At 45.9% G+C, this 14,160-nt stretch overlaps 1 protein-coding gene across 5 annotated transcripts in view; it reads right to left on the bottom strand.

The window, feature by feature from the left end:
- SFMBT2 (Scm like with four mbt domains 2) overlaps positions 1 to 14,160 on the bottom strand; it is a 222,435-nt gene that overhangs the window by 196,207 nt on the left and 12,068 nt on the right. For 4 of the 5 annotated variants that reach the window (XM_026478728.4, XM_044392054.3, XM_026478726.4 and 1 more), the window contains exon 2: positions 2,560 to 2,705. In XM_026478728.4, coding sequence (XP_026334513.1) covers positions 2,560 to 2,656 — 97 coding nt within the window. In that variant the 5' untranslated portion in view covers positions 2,657 to 2,705. Of the gene's footprint in view, positions 1 to 384; positions 2,706 to 14,160 lie in introns of those variants that run through there. The other variant, XM_044392053.3, reaches the window with a different exon arrangement.

The raw sequence follows: 14,160 nt of genomic DNA, 5'->3' as shown, positions 1-14,160 counted from the left end.
CTATCACACGTGGGGAGGAGACAGCACACAAGTGGAGGAAAGGACCAGAAAGGAGCTGGGGTGTGCCTGCGTCCCAGAAAGCATGTGTGTGCACGTGGAGGGGGCGTGCTCACGTGCACACAGGTGACTCTGCCCTGCACAGAAGGGCGGTACGACCCGGTGTGCAGAGCACCTGCTTCCGAGCCTCCAGACGCCGGAACTGAAATCCTGGCTCCAATGCAGGAGCCAAGTGACTTCACCATATCATCCAGTTCCCTCCTCTATGCTATGAGGATAATAAAAGCAGCGATTTCGTGGGGTCATGGAAGGGTAAACCAAGTCAACACACATAAAGTACTTAGAGAGTGCCTGCCATACAGTTCGAATTCAGGACCACGTACGTACCTGTCCTCTGTCAACGGAGAACCAGCTAAGCATGTCTTCTCCTGCTCTTCTGGTCACTGAGTCTCACCCGAAACGCTCGTGGGCAGACAGCCCGTGGCAGCCCCAAGCATGTCACAGTGGGCCCCACAACCAGACGCCCCTACCACCGACACCAGAACCGGAACGGTTTTCTGTATTATCAGACTGAAGGGGAAAATAAGCTTCCTGACGACTCATACTTGAGTTAAGTTTTAACAAACTCAATGTTCAAGACGACAATGAGTTTCTACAAGTCGGCCTCTGTTCTCTACAGAGGTTCAGACCCTGCCTTAAGTTTATTTCCCCTTTATAGGAGTCGCTCTGCGTGGCACTATCTACAAGTCTCCTCCACACAGAGGTGCTTACAGAAATTCCAAGGAAAAGGGACAAATCAGCCACAAAAGGGGGAAAAAAGCTCCGGGGCCCATGTCTGTACATGTTAAGATCATTTGGAGCCCTTCAGAACTACCATTTCTAGTAAAGATCTTCACGTCTTATATGATTCAGGCCGCCCATCACACACGAGCAAGGAAGCCACCGTGAAGTGTGCGCACACGATGGGCCTTCGGGACAAGCCCAGCCTGGCCGGTGACAAAACAAATCTCCTACTTCCCTATTCATGGAATTACCCGCGAGGAAATGCAGCACAAGTAATTTTCCCGACACCATATTATTACCAATGGGCTTCAAAATCTACTTAAGCTAGACAGATATATTGCAGGTGCAAGAAAATGAAAAGTCAACACACGTTTGGTTTTTAAACAGTTTCAAAACACACCTTTGAAAATGAGGCAGTCACAGACATGGCACGTGCATTCGGCGAAGGCTCGGTGAAAGCCCAGCGAACCAAAAGTGGAAACGTTATCTCATGCACCAAACGTAAGACAGACTTTTCTTAAAAAGCCTATTTGTACTTAAATAAGAGTAGAATTAGGGGGAACCTTCTGCCTATGGGATTGAGTTTCCACAGAAGAGAATCTCCATACTTCCACTGGGAGACAACGACTCAGCTCTGCTTCTAGAAGTTTCCTCACTCCAGCTTACGTACAGAAAAATCCCAAGGGGGCGGGTGGGGAAACTGGGCTGATTCGGTAGCAGACACTAACATGATAACTTCAGGGGTTTCCAGATTTTTCGCAAATACAAATTTGAGTTACTGCAGTAAATTCAATGGTATCAAGCCGTATGTAATACTGCCATTGGCAGCAGTCATCAGAATATGAAGACAAACATCGTGACTTCTCGGATAAGGGTCAAATCTCCCACTACAGTAAGGATCAACACTTATACATGAATTCACCAGGGCAAATGTTCACGATCCAGACAGCTAAGCTGTCCTGATTTAATTTGCTGTTATGCAAATAGAGCAATCCTTTAAAAAAGAAAAAAAAAGAAGTATCTTTTTAAAACGGACTCTTGTGTAAGTATTTAGAAAAAGATCCATGTATAAATTCATTGATGAAATATTAAAATTCAATCAAAGACTGGTGAGGTGTTAGATTCCTTGAAGGGAGGAAAAACTTCACCACAGATTCACATGATCTAAGCTTCTTTCCCATTAGGCACATCTCTGAAAGACATGCTTGAGGTTTCGGCGAGGAGAGAAGGTAGTGGCATCACTATTTGAGCAGATCCCCCTGTTCTGTCCCTCTGGGCATGTGAGAGACAGGGATGAGGTTCCCACCTCCCTTGTAGTGTGCAAACACGAGACTGGTCCCGGTCAAGAGGTTCTGAGCGAAAGTAACAGCTGTGTCTTCGGAGCCAGAGCAAGTCACTGTTGATTCAGGACCCTCAACGCTCTGCTTACCCCGTAACAAAAAGATGGTGTGGCATGAATCCACAGAAAGCACAGCAGCTCTTTCTAGGGCTAGCATCGATGATAGACAAACGTTTACTGCATTAACCACTGAGATTCTGAAGGGATCTGCCACCTCACTGTAACCTACCGTCTCCGTCTAGTATAGGAAATACTAATTTTGAGCCAAACTCTGCATAACTTTCAAGCTGTTCTATGCTTATAAATGGAAGAGCAAATCCTAGGAACAGGCAGTGTGAGAGATCAGGAAATGTCTGCCCCGTTGTTTCCCGAACATTTTGGGGAAGATACTGGTCACTAAATCAAAACGTCAGAGAGAGCTCCAGAAAACAAAGCCCTACCTGAATCGAGACCTCCATTACCGCTCGCTGAACTTTGCTGTTTCTCCAAGGGTGAGGAGGAAGGGTCCTGCATGCTGCAGGCGGACAAACTCTCCATGCCGAGTGAGTAAGGCTCCTCTTCCCTTAATGCATCCTGCAAGAGTTACCTAAGAGCAACCAACAAAGAAAAAAAAAGAAAACAGAGCACCTTGATTATATTCCTTTGTTTTTAAGGTCCCCCCAAAATAACAGCATCCTATCAGAGCTGCTACCACGTCATTGTAACATGCAGGATGCCACGTAATGTTGATAATTGAAAATACCCACACACGGTGAGATGTCTCCTGTGTCCCAAGCAAAGCGCCACCAGACCCAGTTAAAGCATCAACCTCTGCCAATGTGCTTTCTGACCAATTAGACCTTTCCTATAATAGCATGGCTATTCTTCACTTGCATTCTGATACGACAGGTAGAAAAACAGGTAAAATTGCAGGCGCTTCTCACAGAACGTACAAGTTAGTTCATTTACGTTACGGCCCATGAAATAGCCAGACACGCCACTCCTGAGGGTCGGCCGCTGACAGCTCTGGTGGTTAGACACAGCCACGCGGGGCTTTTAAATCTTGCCTGCATTCAACGTCTGCTTTCATTTCACACGTAGATGAAAGTTTAAATCAGCAAAAAGGCAAGGATGGATGAAGAAAAGGATAGTGCCTCTACACCTATAAATAGAATATTTTGTCACTCTCATACAGCAAAATGCCTTTTAAGAATACCACTGCCTTTTAAACCACCATGCACACACGCACGCACACACGTGCACACACGTGCACACACGCACACACGTGCACACACGTGCACACACGCACACACGCACACAGCCTTTTTGGTGCTGTTCAGTTTACTTCCCTGGAAAATTATTTTGAGGTCTGGTCAAAATTAAAGGTCCATAAAAGGGTGTCAGTCATCTGTGCAATGGGAGGAAAAACACAGAAAAACTCTACCGGAGGAGACGGACAAGGTACCAGGTACGCAGCACGGGAACTTAACCCAGCGCGAATTTATTACCCTGTTTGTATAAAATACTATGCCAGACACGGTGGGGGCAGGGGTAAAAAGCCATTTCGCAATCAAAATACAAAGAAAGAAAATACCTATTTTAGAATAGGAACCACGGAAATGTCTAGACTGGTTCTTCCCGCAGCGACCTATGCGTCTTGCTGGTACGAAGATAAGTACACGGATAAGCAAACAAAATGAGGAATCATCAGGCAAACGTAACCAACTGGGAGATTATCCTTCATTCATTCCGCAGTCTCTGAGCACAGGAGCTTATCCTATTTTCTGAAGCAAAAGTGAGGCCGTGTGGTCTGAGGAGCAGAAGTCAGGACCAGCGAGACGATGGCTGAAATGGTTTCTTGGGTTTGTTTAAACGTCACATCGAGGACCAGTAAATACCACATGCTCGCCGGAGCGCTGCGTGGGGCTGAGAAAGTAAAGCACAACGGTCCTAACCCTGCCCTCCAGCAGCGTCTAAGACCAATGGTGCAAGGAAACGGGGGGCACACACACACATGACTTACACCTGAATAGAAACTGAGTGTATTTTTCTTTAAATAGCGCTGTTTTTTTTTTAAAACGAGGGATTAAGTAAAGGAACCCTTGTAACAGATAGATGGGCTCCAAGATGCTGTAAAACAGAGGGCACTGGCCAACCCAGCACTTTGTACATCGAGGCTGGTTAATTTTACCCCAGAGACATCAGTTTGCTAAAATAACGCACAGGATGACAGGCAGAACTGTATTCTCCCAAGAGTGCTCCTTTCCTTTTCCTATTATGACACAGACCTTGGAATTTGTGGGGAGCCATGGTTCTGGAGATCTCCTCCCCGTGGGGCTACACGCAGCCGACTGGACAGGAGCGGGACAGGCCGCCAGGGCTCCCCACAAGCACTCCTGCCCTAGGCCTGGATGTTACAGTGGGCGGCGGTACTCACCAGTCCCCAGGGCCGTCGGCATCCAGGAGCAATGGCCACTGCCGTCTGCAGAGAACTCACTTGTGCATAAGCAAGGGTGGCCATCCCACCAGAGACCCAAGAGCCAACAAGCGCCTGGTGTGAGAACACGCGCAGAGCACGCCGCCGGCAACTCACACCTGCCCGCAATGACGGAAGCGTCTGCGTGAGCTTGCACATCACCCAATCACCTAGACAGGGACACCACGCCCACCAATGACAGGGCAGCCAGAGGAAGGTACGGCACCCTCTGCAAAACACTGCCTCCCTCACAGATGTCTGCCAGGGTCTGTCGGGGAGATCACCAAGCACTGGGAGGGCAGGACAAGCAGCTGAACCACACAGGAGGGGGGACACTCGGAGCCAAGAGAGTATCACAGACGGCCCGAACAGAGGGCATCCCCACTGGGGGGCACACACTGACCCCTTACAAGCTGGTCAGCGACAGGAGACACTAGAGACACAGTGAGGGAGAGGAGAGCAAGGCACAGGGGCCATGATCACCACGAGGATGGAGGGGCGGGGGGCACAACCAGAGAAAGTGCTAGCAGAACAGACTCAAGGCAGAACCCCAAGGAGAGGAGGATGGTGTGCCAAAGGGAGGACTCCAACCCTGCGTTCCACTCTGCAGGCAGGAAGGAGGACACACCGCAGGATTCCGATGCAGGGAGTGCAATGATCAGATCTATTCCAGAAAACTCACTCTGGCAGCTGTACGCTGGACAGACGGTCAGACAGGGACACGACTGAAACAGGACCATGTGGACAAAGGTCTGAACTAGGACAGCAGGGGAGAAAAGAAGGAAACAAGTGCAGGACGTATTTGGAAAGTACGATTCACAGGACATGGTGCAAACGAGCATGGAGATCCCCCCACATTAACAAGGGGTGATCTCTTCACAGCTTGGAGGTAGCTTCCTAGAAGAAGCCCCCTTCCACAGCTCACTCTCTGCCATGCATAGGACCTAGGCAGTGCCTACGGAAATCAACATTATCGGAGAAACCACATCAAGCAGGAGAATGGCAAACCACTCCACAGAAATTTACTTCCAATGGACTTTGTAGGGCGAGCACATCTCACTGGCCCAGAATCTCTACAAAACGGAAACAGGATTTTGAAAAGCAAATCCTTTTCCCGCCTCCAACACCCTCACCCCCCCCCCAAAAAAGGCTATTTTTTTAAAAAGAAGCATATTTCATTCTGATTCTTAAAATATATATTAGTTTCAAGACCAAAGGTAAAACTTTCTATTAATGAAAGTACCTTTTTTTTTAAAGACATGAAAAGAAAGCTCAGAGCTGGGTTTTTAAAGGGTAACTTCCTGCTTTTTACAATACACTTGTGATCCTGTGTAAAGTTAATCCCACTCTAATTGGCTCCTCTCCTCTCTAAAGTTGTTGAACAACACAATTACAGTAACTTGGAGAGTAACAAGGCCGCAATTGAGCTGTGTGACTGAGGCAAATTACTTGACCTCTCTGTTCCTTCAAACTTCTCCTGAAAGCTTGATTACATGCAACCAATGGGCCCTTTTCAAATCTGAAGTTCTATGAATCTACCAGAGCTTTTTTCAGATCACCTGTTTATCTGAAAGAAATGTAAAAGAATAAGCACCCCCTCCTGTTAATTCTTTTCTGCCTCCTCCTATCATTTGGAGAATATTCAGAGATGGTTAAGTAATTTTAGCATAAGGGAAGTCTTACTAGGAAGAAAATGGGTGGGGAAGGACACTCACTAGATAGTATTCTAGAGCTAATGGGAATTATTAGGGCCTTTTACCTATTTTGAATTATCTTTAGACCAGCAAGGTCCAGTAGAACTTTCTAGACCTGCAAGGTCCAATACAGTAACCAGCAGCCACATGTGGCTACTGGGCCTTTGAAATGCAGCTAGCGTGAAAGAGGATTTCAATTTCAGTTTTAATTAATACGGCTGCCGTATTAGGGAGCACAGCCAGCCCACTGCACAGGTAAGCCAGACTTCACTATATCTGAATTTGGAGCATGTCCTAAATAACCATCAATTCTCGGCTCTCTTAAAAGTTTTAATTTAACAATAGCAAATTAATTAAAAGAGAACGCAGGAATTTTAAAACCTAAGAAACTTCAAAAAGAGACTTAACAGCTTCCCTGTGAAACTCCACAAACATTTCACAGCAAAGGTTCCGATGTAGCAGGTTTTTATAGAATGTGCTGCATTTTTGCACCAATATAATTTCAAAGAAGAAACGATCTAAGAAGGTAACGCATGTGCGTCCCACTAAAATCACTTCCTTTTTCATTCATCTATAAACTCAGGAAAACCATCCAAGCTCAAAATTGTAATCAGGCATAAAGTTTTTCTGGGAAGGAAAAAGAAAAGTCCATGAATGTAACTATTAAGAAATCACTCAAGTATCAATGGCTTAAAGAATACTTATTAGAAGGGGAAAAGTTTGCTGAAGTTTTTATGACGTCTTAGGGGTTCGGCTCTATGCACTTGCCCCTGTCCAGACACTGTAAAAATGGAGTTGGGGGCTGTAAAGTTAAGACATCAATTTAAATGCACCAAATCAATCATTTTAAATTGAACTCAAGGGTAACATTATAAATATCAAAAAGAAAGCCACATCAGTGAGTGGCAGAGTTAGACCTTACTTTATTCTGTAAGGACAAGTGACAAGGCTTTTGTTTACACAGGCGACCGCAAAATGTATTTATTTTGGCAAATGACACATCACACTTGCACTTTTCCAACAATATTTACTTTCTTCCTTCCCACAAAAGGTATACACATTCTGTAGAAATCTACGACAATAAAATTACGAAGGAACACGTGAAAATCACTTGTCATTCTAACACCCAGGGATAATTGCTTTTATTTGGATAGTATCTCCTCCTGACAGCTTCTCTGCGGGGTCTGAGGTCGCGTAGAATTTAGAATTTTAATTCATGTTTCATTTACCATTACACAGAAAGCATTTCCCCCACGTCGTTAAAATTCCTTGAAAACATGACTCGAAATGGTTGCGCAATTTTTATTATAATATGAATAGGGTAATTTATTTACCATTCCCCTCCTACTGACCATTAAACTGTATTTTTCTTTTTCCCCATCATCTGCAGTGCTGTGCTGATCATACTCAGCCATAAACGCTAGGCACCTCGGACACTTCCTTCACATGGAATCCCAGAGGTGAGACAAGGGGCCAAATGCAGGAATAGATCTAAGCCTCAGGATCCACGCGGCTCAAATGCTCTCCAGCTCGCAGGACTCACTTGCACCTCACTTAGACCGTCCTAGCAGTGACAACAGAATATATCTGTAGCCAATCCCCTCCAGACCATCAACCACATTTCCTTTCCCCTTTCTCAATGTGGCATTAAAAAAACAGCCTCCTGCCATTGTAACATGCTATCCTCCTGTGATAACCCTGTTCATATTCTTCCCATATTTTAACTGTTGGTATTCCATGTAACTTTTAAGAGTGCTCCATATTCTACGTCACAAAACCATTACAAATATCTTCCCCAACCTGCCTTTTAGGCTCCTTTTGATAGAATATTAGTTCTTTTTCTTAACTCAGTCAAATCCAACCATTCACTTGATTTTTCTAAAAATTGTATATATATTTTTTTTACGAGAGAGAGATAAGAGAGGGGAAAGGGCAGAGGGAGAGAAAGAATCTTAAGCAGGCTCCATGCCCAGCACAGAGCCTAATGTGAGGCTCGACCTCACGACCCTGAGATCATGACTTGAGCCTAAATCAAGAGTTGGATGCTTAACCAAGTGACCCACCCAGGCGCCCCTAAAAGTTGTATTTTCAAAAAGCCCTCCCCCCACCCTGAGACACCAGAAGTCTAACTTCTCTGGGAGTCCAAGGCTTACACTTAACTTTTTTAACACAGGGAGAATTTCTGTACAATTTCTGTGAGGTGTGGCTCTGGGCTGACCCCCCCCCACACACACACACACGGGTATTAATCCATTTGTATCCCATTGGGCTTCCACATTCTGTCTTTATCATATATTAAATCCTTACACATACAAGGCTATGTTTTCGTGCATCAAGCCTTCCTTGAGTTATAAGAAAATTCAGAGAAACAGAAGTATGACTCGTGTCCATATATTCCCCCTTAGTTCAGCAGCCATTAAATTTGGAGTCCTTTAGGGCTGGTTTATAAAGGGACGACCGTGATTTTGCACGGCCTGAAACACAGTCTCCTAGGACTTTATCATCACGTGGCACCTGACCGTGAACGGAATACCGTGTATCTGAAAGGCACAGGGTAGAAACGTCTGTGCATCAAAGACAGTTCACTGTCCCTCCTCTGCTCAACATCCGAGCTCCCCATCATCTACAGGGAGGAGTAAATGGTCAAGGAGTTGGATGTGGTCGTGCCAGTGTTAGTCTGCAGAGTGATTATGTTCCACTCCAAGTGGAAGGGCATGTGCTTGCCCTTCACCCTCAGAGACACCTGTGATCACACACATGTGAGCCTCCTGGAGAAGTGAGGCAAGACAGAAAGGGAGCCTGGCGCGGTGTCTGCTCCTGCCACCGCTTCACAGGGAAGTAGGCTTCATCTCGTCTACACCACTCCCACTCAGGGCCCAAATCCCAACAAACACACCCTACAGGGTTGTGCCTCCTTTTTATAAACCTGTGATTATGATGCTTAGATTGTCACTGTTGACCTCAGGATGCACGCTAAGCTTTTATCCAAAGACTAATGTAAAATGTGGTCTTTGGTTTCTAAAAAAAAAAAAATCACAGTTCGCATCAATGGTGACCAAGGTGCTTCAAGCCCAAGGAGGCGGAGGTCCCCAGGGAAGGCAAAGCAAGGCCTCCTACACTGTGGGTGTGTGGGTAAGCCTCATGGCGTGAGCGTAACCCGTACACAAGGGGGTCCTCACTACCTAGAATGCCACCCACTGCCCCACTGGTTCTCAAAACCAAAGGCACAACAGAATCACCCGGAGGGCTTGTCAAAACTCAGGCGGCCGGGCCCCATCCCCAGAGTCTCTGATCCACAGATCGGGAGAACTGCCCATTCATCCGTATTTCTAACAAGTTTCCAGGGGCCGCCTGATGCTGCTGGTCCGAGCACTACACTCCGAGAACCACTGCTTGATGAAAAGATTTTTGTCTGGGTGGCTGAGAAAGATAAAGTAGTTCTTCACCAAGAGATAGTTAACATAGGTGTGCTAAAAAAGATATTATATTTCTGCAAAGTCATTTACATGTGGAGAGGGGAAGGTTGGTTCTTCCAGAAATAGCTCTGCATTAAACAGCCTTGCATGATAAGTAGTGTTCCTTATAGAATGCCAGTTACCTCAATTTCATTTCACAAAGTCAAGCTTTGCTACACCATCTGCCCAAGTCAGGCCAGCCTGTTCTCCATAAAGTTGGGTAAGCATTACAGTTTACCAGGAAGGCATCATGTTGACTCTTCGGATCTATGTATCTGGCCGAATTATTTTTTCCAGGTCACTGTTCTCAAAAAGCAAGAGGAAACTGGGTTGTACAATCTCTAGGGACTCTTCCCATGGTGTCCCTCATTCCTAGGAATGCCCTTCTCCTTCAAACCCCTTGGCTGTTGGCCACGGTGCTCACCTCCACACCTCTGACAACTCACTTATGAACTTCCCAGTTTCTGTCATCAAGTCATGAGCTAGCACTCGGTCTGCTCTCCCTCCCTCCCTCCCTCCCTCCCTCCCTCCCCGCCCTTCCCCTCCTAACAGGTGTGACTCTAGCAGCTCTGTGAAGACATCCCAGCTGACCCTGCAGCACGCTGGGACTGCTTCCCCTTCCTCGCACAACTCTGCTCTGGACTCAGTTGTGATCTTGTTCTTTGCACGTCTTCAGTTTTAACATACTTATCACCCATTCAAATGCAACGTTTCCACTCACTGTCTAATTCTCTCAATAAATTGAGATATATAGGCATTTTGTTAATTTCATCTCAAGAACTTTCCACCAGGGCCTCTGTTCTGCTCCCATCCAGACTACCTTCTATGCCTGGCTGGCAGATGCCATCCTGAGACCTTGCCTCTCACTCCTTCCTAACACGTCCTCTCTTCTGGGTCCCAGGTCTTCCCCGTTCTCGCATTTCTCTCTTTTGGGGAGGTATGCTCCCTAAGAAAGGATTTAGGTGGAAAGCATGAGGCCTTGCATGGTTGAAAATGTCGTTACCGACCCTCACGTTTCAACCAGTAGTTTAAGTGGGTAAAAAAACTCCAAGGTCAAGGGGACGGCTGGGTGGCTCAGTCGGTGAAGCATCTGCCTTCGGCTCAGGTCATGATCTCAGGGTCCTGGGATGGAGTCCTGCATTAGACTCCCTGCTCGGTGGGGAGTCTGCTTCTCCCTCTGCCTCTGCTGCTCCCCCTGCTCTTGCTTTTTCTCTCTCTCACTTGCTCTCTATCTCAAATAAAGAAAATAAAATCTTAAAAAAAAAACAAACAAACTCTGAGGCGGAAAAAACATCCTCTGGCAGAGTTTTAAGGGCTTCTGTCCACTGGCTCCCAGCTTCCACCGGGGAAGGCTGGCAGTAGCCCAGTTACCCGGGCCTTTGAGCTGAAAGTTCTCAATGACGTGCCTACTTACGATGTGCTTGTGGCTTCAGGGCACACCGACTTCTTTCAAGTTTGAAATTCATGTTCTTGCACTGGGATAATTTCTCGAATTACTGCTGATTTCCTCATCTCTGTTTTCTGTTCTCTCTCCCGAGTATTCATTCAAATGTCGGGCCTCCTCAATCTGCTTAATTTTTCCTTTTATGTTCTGTCACTGTTTTTATAATCTTCCACCTAGGATCAACCATCGGCTTTTCCCTCTAGCTCTTCTATGGAGCTTTACAATTTATTTTCACAAAGCTCTTTTTAAATTCTCATTCAGACTCCCTTCCCCACCCTATCCTGTTCTTGTTACCCAGATGCAAAGTCTGCTATTATTTCCCTGCAGTGATTAATGATCTTGTTTTAGAGATTTTTCTTCTCTCTTTCATAAGTTATTTTTCTCTCTTTGTTGGTTTTGGCCTCTACTTTTTATGTTAGGCACCTTCCTCAGAAGCATGGTAACCAGTTTGTGGTTTCTCCTGTTTAAGGAGGGGGAGGAACTGAGGGGCTGGCTGGCATCTCTGAGCGCAGGTGAGGCTGTCGATCCTGGGAACCCATCTGGAGGTCTTCTGGGTCATCCCAAGAGGAAACCCCAGCATGAGTGTCTTTACACTTGTATTCTCAGGTTGGTCAACATACACTGAAAAGGGTTCCCCCATATTCTGCAGTAGAAGGACTGGGGTCTCCGCCTACTGTCACTGGTTTAGAAGGGAACATCTCAAACACACGCAATCCCTTTCTTCCCTGAGATGAGGCACGTGTGGGCTCCAAGAAAGATCTCCCTCTTCAATCCAAAGCAACAGAGGACTCCAGCTCCAGCTTCAGATCTCCACTTACGAGAGTCCACAAATTCTCTTCCTTCCTTCCTTCCTTACCCCACTACTGACTAAAAGACCACTTTTTCATCTTGATTTTGTTTTATTAGACATGATAAATGTTACACTCTTACTGTGCAGAGACAATTATGCAAACTCAGGTGAAAACATGAAGCTTTTTCTCCTAAGTCATGAGGCGGCCTCCAAAGGCTGCAACTCACAAGGGCTCACTACAGTGAACCGCATTATATTAGCGGTAAGAGAAATGTCCTGTTTCTTTTAAAGTTACCCAGACTTTTCAAAGTGATCTGCCTCAGAGTAGTTCAAGAAACTTGTAATGTAACTAATGAACATACTCATAATTTCACGTGTGCTACTCCCAAGTGGGAAAAGCTTTGCCGTTGTTCGTTTCTTCACATGACTTAGAAAAGCGAATATTCTCCGGATAGAAAATAAAATGTGAAGGTCTAAACTCAAAGCTTATGAAATTCCAGACATGCTCTAGCTGCCCATGGATATCTAGCATGTCTAAATCGCAGAGAAAACAGCCTCATTTCATACTCCGGGAATCTTGAAATGAGCACAAGACACCTAATCTGAGCTACGACCTTTCGACATATTTCAAATAAAGCGGAAAATATCAGAGGATGCTGAAGGATGCACAACCTAATTTTTGTCCCAAATCTGATCTGTGGAAATCACTGCTTCCATGTTTGGAAGAAGCAACATGCAAATGAACAGTCAAATAACAGCCCAGGATGGCGAGAGAAGCTACAAGAACCATACCTGTAAATGGCTTTGAAGAAGAAAAGCCATGTCAAGTGCCAGGCGCTATTATCAAGGAGAGCCTCCTTCTAATTATATCCACCCTGTCACCGGCTCACCCCGCTAATAACGCCTGACTGCGCCCATCCCCTCCTTATGCGTAAGAGCCAACACTCAGCCTTTCGAAGAAGAGACAGGTCCTGCCTGCTTCCATCATCAAGTGAGCTGAAGTGATTCTTTGGGGCAGAAGGCTTCTGGAATTCTGCCATCTGCCATATGCTCAGAGCTTGATTTACCTTGATTAGGACAGCAATTTGCTGGCCATTTTTCAACCGGGCATTGTTGGTTTTCACTCTAAATAGATTGAAATCTGACACAAATTGCTGCCCCCGCATAAGAAATGCTGATTTTTTACAATCAGATTCATACCTCAATCCTGGGAAATAAGATATGTGGGAGATAATAGGTACTCCAGGAGTAAACACCAGGGCTGGCGGCAGCCTGCGGTCCCCACAATAACATGCCATGTCTTCTAATTCATGGTTTTCACTGTCACCTCCTAACCCCCCAATCAAACGGCGTGTATTACTCGAGAGTACAAGGTGAACGAAATCAGTGCTTCCAAAGGGGCATTGTGCAACACGAGAAACATGTCAGCCTCCCCAGCTACCTGCTCAAGAAAACCCAAGCAAAGGGCAGACAAGTTATGCACCCTCTCAGAAGTTCACTTACTTATTTACTATTTACCTACAGATTATTTAGGGACTGTTAACTACTTACTTGCTCTAAAGAACGACAGGGCCTTGAAATCCCCAATGGAATCTATTGTGCAATAGGTCTTCGCATCCAGGTGGGGATAAAGAGTTTCTTGCACCAGAAATTTGCTTCCAAGACAAAGTTAAAAACATCCTCAGGTGAGTCTATGACTGACACGAGATACTTTACACAGAAGAGCCGGGAAGGGCCTTACGATAAGAAAGCATGAGTTTTAGAATTAGCGCCAACATCGTCCCACGTGGCCCTGACATCTTAAACGCACCCTGGGGTTTCCCTGTCCACCTACAAAGACTGGAATGAATGAGAGCATCCGGTCAAGCCTCTGCCAAAACCAAAGCATCCTTCGCATCTGACAGGAGATGTGTCTCCCACATTACACACCCGTGTGCGGAAGTCACCAGCCCATGTGTCGGACGTACGATCGCGAGAACTCAAAAAGCAAAGAATTCTGACGCGGGATCCTTGTGTAAGCTAGACATGCGTAGATTATGTCTAATCATCAGCACCTAATTTTCTGAGGGGGTTTTACGTATCGGTTACTTCAAGCAACAGAGAGGCAAAGCAATGATGCTTGAGCAATGCCACACACTTCAAAGTGTCTAATGGAAGCCAGCCCGGAGAGCTGTGCAATCTCCTCAGGGATTCATAAAACAAC

This window comes from Ursus arctos, unplaced genomic scaffold (genome assembly GCF_023065955.2).
Source record: "Ursus arctos isolate Adak ecotype North America unplaced genomic scaffold, UrsArc2.0 scaffold_30, whole genome shotgun sequence".
Lineage (NCBI taxonomy): Eukaryota > Metazoa > Chordata > Mammalia > Carnivora > Ursidae > Ursus > Ursus arctos.
The sequence above is the reverse complement of the archived record's forward strand: the minus strand, read 5'-3'. Positions and strand labels throughout refer to the sequence as shown.